General features: G+C 49.9%; 1 protein-coding gene across 1 annotated transcript in view; it reads right to left on the bottom strand.

Moving 5' to 3' along the window:
- Window positions 1–1,176: 1,176 nt before the first annotated feature.
- PODXL2 (podocalyxin like 2) overlaps window positions 1,177–6,065 on the bottom strand; it is a 32,004-nt gene continuing 27,115 nt past the window's right edge. Inside the window, exons 7-8 of the mRNA XM_056501855.1 lie at window positions 5,878–6,057; window positions 1,177–5,536 (exon numbers count right to left, since the gene is read on the bottom strand). Of these exons, the coding sequence (XP_056357830.1) occupies window positions 5,327–5,536; window positions 5,878–6,057 (390 nt within the window). The 3' untranslated portion in view covers window positions 1,177–5,326. The remainder of the gene's footprint in view (window positions 5,537–5,877; window positions 6,058–6,065) is intronic.

The raw sequence follows: 6,065 nt of genomic DNA, 5'->3' as shown, positions 1-6,065 counted from the left end.
GAAAGGGGAATTGCTCTGGAACCGGGGCTCTGGAGAAGGGGAACTGCTCTGGAACAAACCGGGGGAATGGTCTGGAGCCGGGGCTCGCGGAAAGGGGAGTGGTCTGGGATAAACCGGGGGAATGGTCTGGAACCGGGGGAATGGTCTGGAACCGTGGCTCGGAAGAAAGGGAACTGCGCTGGGATAAACCAGGGGGATTATCTGGAACTGGGGCTCGGATAAAGGGGAGCTGCTCTGGAACAAATCGGGGGAGATGGTCTGGAACCAGGGCTCAGGAAAAAGGGAACTGCTCTGGGATAAACAGAGGGGAATAGTCTGGAACCAAGGCTCGGGAAAAAGGGGACCTGCTTGGGACAAACCGGGGGGATTGCTCTGGAACCGGGGCTCGGGAAAAGGGGAACTGCTCTGGACAAACCAGGGGAGGGATGATCTGGAACACACCTGAGGAGGGGAGCTGGCCCAGCACGGCTCTCTCTGCACTACCTGCAGTTGCAGTGAGAGGGGGTCTCATTAATCCATTCAAAGGCAGGTGCCAAAAGGATGGTGCCAGATTCTTTTTGGTGGTGCCCAGTGACAGGATGAGGAGCAAAGGCCGTAATCCAAAACACAAGAAATTCCACCTCAACATGAGGAAGAATTTCTCTACGTTGAGGGTGGCAGAGCCCTGGAACAGCTGCGCAGGGAGGGCACGGAGACATTCAAATCCCACCTGGATGTGTTCCTGTGTCACCTGCACTGGGTGACCCTGTCTTGGCATGGGGCTGGGCTGGATGATCTCCAGAGGTCCCTTCCCACGCTAATAATTCTGTGATTGTGTGTGGGTTCCAGGTCTGGATCAGGTGTGGGATGGTGGAGAGCTGCATGGGACATACATGGCACAGGCACACAGGCAGGGACTCTGCTGTGGAACAGAGGCTTGTGCTCTAGCAGGAAAGGTGTCCTGGGCTGGTCCTGTGGGTACTCCATGGGGGAAGCCTGTTTCCACAGCCTGGGCACCTGGCATGTTCAGGGCTTCCACAGAAACCTGTGATGGGAGAGTTAAGGAGTGCACTGTAGGGAAGGGGGGCCAGGCTGACAACCCCCATCCTGGCAGAGAAACCCTGGCCAGTACTGCATTACGAGATGCAGCAGATATGAATTCAGGCAGATCTAAGCAAGCAAAGCACTGCACTCAGGTCAGTGTTCAGACACCCAGGAGGTGTGTTTTATTGCAAAGAAAACAAAACCACAACCCTGTTATTTCCAGGGCCAGACACAAGTGTTTCTAAGTGTTCTCCGGCAGCAATCCCGAGCAGTGGCCAGGGCTTGCAGTTTGTGTCCAGCAGGAATGAAGGTGTTGAGAACGGCTCCAAGCCTGGCTGTCAGCATAGATGAGCACATGAGGCTCTCATGAGCCAGCACAGATGAAGGTGCTTGTTGTGTCTGACTGCTGGAGCTGTCCCAAACCTGTTGTGAAGGACAGATGTGCTCCTGCATGGCTGCAAATGAGAACAGATGAGTTGCTGATGGCAGTGGCTGCAGTGGGATCCTGCTGCAATGCTCTAAGGTCATGCTGCAATAGTCCTCAGGATAATGTACCTTCATTTCACACCAAATCCTCTGCCAGAGGGATCCTTAAAGTGTCTCTTGAACTGTATTTTCAAGCTGCATTACATCCTTCAGTGCAGTTACTGGGTCACTCCTCATTGCTTCTTTCCACCCTACAAACCCCAAAGCGGTGTGCGGGATTCAGAGTCCTGGGACATGTCAGACTCCATGTTACAGGCACAGTTCCAGATATCTGGGTGACACCTCGGAGTAATCTGCAGCGTGGCCATCCCAGATCTCATCTGGAGGATCCCACAGAGATGGAGAGCCACTCTGGCCTTGGCCGTGCATCCAGACGATGCTATCGCCGGTGTTCCCCGAGGCTCCTCACAACAGCACCTGATGCTCTCTCTGAAGAAACACCTCCATTTCAAGGCAGAGTCCTTGCATTCCAGCTGTGGTCCCAAGGAGCAGAGGGAGCAAGTGGCAGACAAAGCAGGAAGATGGAGCTGAGACCATGTTGTTACCCAGGTGACTCCAGGCAATGTCCCATCTCGCTGTTTTGCAGACCAGGACATCCTCACACAAACCATCCTTGACATGCCTGGCACAAGCCCCTCTGCTCACAGTCGAGTCCTGCAGCCCCTCGTGCATAAAGCAGATTATCCTAGGCAAGTCACAGGAAACAAATACCCAAAGTTAAGAGAAAAGTTCCTTCTTTTTTGCCTTTTTTTTTTTAATTTTTCGTTTCCAACTCCCAACCGCCACCAGGTGTCAGTGCGACCAAACATTTGGCAGATGGAATAATGGTGATGTCCGAGTAGGTGGCAAAGTTTCCCAGGAATTGCTTTGTCTCCTGCATCTGCTCTGTTGCCTGGCACACTGCTCTGAGAAGTCCAGCTTTCACAGTTTTTATTAAAAAGAAGTTTAACTACATTAGGGTGATAGAAAAGCTTCCTGTTACAAATGCTAAGACAAAGGTTTTCTTCCTCTTTACATCCTCCCTGTGCAGAGCTGGAAATGCAAGCACTGGACAGAGTAAAGTGGGCTACCAACAGCCTCTCTGCAGTGCTTCCCAGCCCGCAGGTCCCCGGAGATGTCTCTGCAGGGCTGGCAGGAGAGGGACAACAGTGCAATTGACTTGACAAGATCAGCCTAGTGCAAAAAAATGATACAGAGAAAAATCGAGCTGTAAAAGGATAAAAAGTATCACCAGACTAAAGTGAAATTCTATCAACCAGTAGATTTCTGAAGCTAAACTGGGATCATACAGCCAGGTGCACCCTGTCAGAGACAGCAGAAAAGCGTCCTCAGCCTCACGACAGCCACCCTTAAAAGTGTCTCTCAGATCACCTGGATGCTCCAGACAGAAAAAAGCATCTCTGGAAAATCCTCCAGGCCACGAGAGGCCAGAAGAGCAAATGAGAAGAATTTGCTTGCTAGCAACTTGCTAGCTGATTATTGAGCCCACATAGCCCCCTTGGTTTATTTAAAGTTTGAAGACTTTACACGAGACTGGGAGGTGCTAAGCCCAGCCAGAAGCACTGCTTTATCAGTGCCTTGTTCTTTCTCTGAATTAGGATAGTGGAGAGAAAACAGGGCAGCAAAGCAGCTCTTAGCAGGGATATGCACCAAGGAAGCGACTTGTGGGTGAAATTATTCACATCTGATTGGTGGCATTATATTTTTAACAGCCACTAGGCAATAAAAAAAATATTTTATGAGGATTATTGAACTTGGAAAGATTGACACGGTGCAGCTGCCTAAAGGCCACGGGCATGCTAGGCCCATTATGCTAAGTGCTATAAAAACTCAAATTTTAACTCCATGCTTTAATTTACTCACCATAACAACAATTTGCATTTAATCCTGTGAGCCCCAAAGTGCCTTCAACACAGCCAATGGGCATGTGCACTTTTACTGCACAGATCCATGGGACTCAGGAGGAGCCATCAGTGAAGGGTGGTCAGAGAGGGCCACGTATGGCTGTCCATGGACATGGACTGTTCCCCACTACCAACTGCTGGGGCAGGAGAGGGAACTCTGAGCATCTCTGCAACCCTACCAAGGTACAAAAGGAGCTGATGATCACTGTCTCCTACATAACACCAGGAAAGATATGGGGGCAGGCTAAAAACACTGAAAATCGGAGTCTGGATAGGAAACCAAAGGTTACCACCTTTCTTGAATCCCTAATAAACTGGTATTAGAGTGGTCCTACATCGAGGTGATCTGTGGTTCAATTTGTATGCAAAGCGCTATACAAACTGCAACAACAGACTCTTGCACCTTGACTTTAGGCACACACACCAGGGAGGAACATGCTACAGGTCTCTATACACACGGTGATAGATTTACAGGCTCAGCATCAGGCTGCACATCTGGGGCCTCTGCATACAGAGGTCCCCTTCAAGACCAAGAGTGAAGCTGCATCTCGCAGGAAGCAAGCATGCAGATCAACACTAGGGAGAGAAGTACTGGTGCCTCTGACCGAAGCAAGTCCCTCAATCCCTCAGTAACAGAAGAAACAAATGTTCTGGGGTTTCAGGCTTGACAGCAGTTTAGGCAGGGCTCAGAGAACAATTACACATATTCACGTGCCTTTAGCACACATCTTCAGGGAGCTGGAGCCTCAAAGTTGCCTTAGGCATGCCTGAGAAACATTCATTGGGGAGTTCTTACATCCAATTCTCATCTCATCAGAACTGGCTCTTACACTGTTTAAATGCAGTGATTCTAAAGATGTTACCCTGATTTATACCTGTGGGATATTAAACACTTCCACCCTTCACTCAGGGCAGGATGCTGAAATGGACACAAAAGGATGAGAACATTACTTGTTTCCCTATTTAAAAAGTTTCACATAGTCTTTATATTTACTGCAAAATAACCAACTGAAACCAAACTATCCTGAAAAACAGAACTGGAGTGGAAAAGGACAGCCAATTTAAAACTTACACTTAGACAAGGGATATTTTCCTGCTGATTTCCCAGGCTATTGTGAAAGAGGCATGTAAACATCATTTTTGAGCAACGCTCCAACCTAAAGCACATTTCCATCTAAAATGCTGCACCATGGCACTGAATTCTCTGCAATCAGTCAAGCAAGGGTAAAGTGCTCAAACTTCACAAGTTCAGCTTGGAGTTGTGGAGCTGAAAAAAGGAGTGGGGCTGTTTGTGGTACCAGGGGTGAAATGAGATGACAGCAGGGAGTGGGTGGCAGGGGTATTTTCCCCAAATGTAAACATCAGCTCTCATACAATTAGTAGCTGAATGCTAGAGCACTAGAAAACCTGTATTCACATGGGGAATGCAAAGTCTGCCCAGGACATTGATGGAATCTTGGCTCCCCTCCATCCAGAATGCACAGGTTTTACTGCACCTGCATGGACTGAATGTGCTCTCAAGGTCAGGATCTGGAAAGTGAATTACTCCCCAAATCTGGACTCTTGGTGGCAGGCAGCCCCACCATCTTGTCTCTCCAGTCCAGTCTCAGCCACTACCACAGCCACTACCACTATACAGTGAGTGCATTTAAAGGTGATGAAAGCATTGGTGCTACTGATAGGAACACACACACGGAGATCTATAAACCCACCCCTCCCGCTTCCCTCTGTTCGGTGATCCTCCTGGTTCCAAGCCTCAGGTGCAGGCTCAGGACTTCCATAGGGAAAACTTGCCCAAAGACCTGTTCAAAGGTTTTAAGAAGTTCCTGAGAAGCCACCTGATCCCATGGTCCATCAGTCAAGATAGGAGAGAAACAAGTGTGTTTGAGAGGGTGGTTCCCTCCTTCCTTTCTCTAGAGATGTGTGTCTTCCTCAAACACATCCACATCCTCGCTCGCCCGCTTGTTGATCAGGACATCCCAGCTGTCAGGGCCGTTGATGGTGTTCCCACCGTTGACACTCGGCTTCTTCTCCTGCATTTCCGACTGGCTGTCACTGGCCACGTCCAGGGTGGGGTTGTCATGGCAGCCGTTCTCAACAAAGCGCAGCTCCTCGCCGTGCGACTGCCAGGGACGAGAGGACACAGATGGAGACAAAGGGGGACAGGTCTCAATGCTGCTGGGGGGCACAATCACACCAGGCTGTGAGGGTCACCAAGAACTTTGTGGAGTCAGTGGGAAGAGGTAGATTTATTCCCAGCCCAACCCTCACACTGGAAATGAGCTGTTCTAAGCACACCTGCATCTCTCTTACACCTGAATGAACTCCACTGCTGCTCCAGCAGTGTATCCTGCTATGTCCCGTAATAGGGCAGGGGAAAACAAACTGCCCTCTTTAACTTTCCAATCTCCTCCATCCCAAGGGCTAAGAGTCTGGCTGCCTTCTCCACCCACCCAGTGCTCACCATGTTCTTCATCTTGGGCAGGCGTCTCTGCCAGCAGTTGTAGATGAGCCCCAGCACGATGATGATGGCGCAGATGGAGCCGATGATCACCAGCACCACAAAGAGCTTCCCATAATCGCTGCGCGTCTGGTTGGGGTGCGACTGGCAGCTTGTGGTGGTCGAGTAGTTCTGGATACCAATCTGGAAGG

Source organism: Oenanthe melanoleuca, chromosome 12 (assembly GCF_029582105.1).
Source record: "Oenanthe melanoleuca isolate GR-GAL-2019-014 chromosome 12, OMel1.0, whole genome shotgun sequence".
NCBI classification, from domain to species: Eukaryota; Metazoa; Chordata; class Aves; order Passeriformes; family Muscicapidae; genus Oenanthe; species Oenanthe melanoleuca.
Note: the sequence above shows the minus strand (reverse complement) of the source record. Positions and strands in the feature narration are given on the sequence as shown.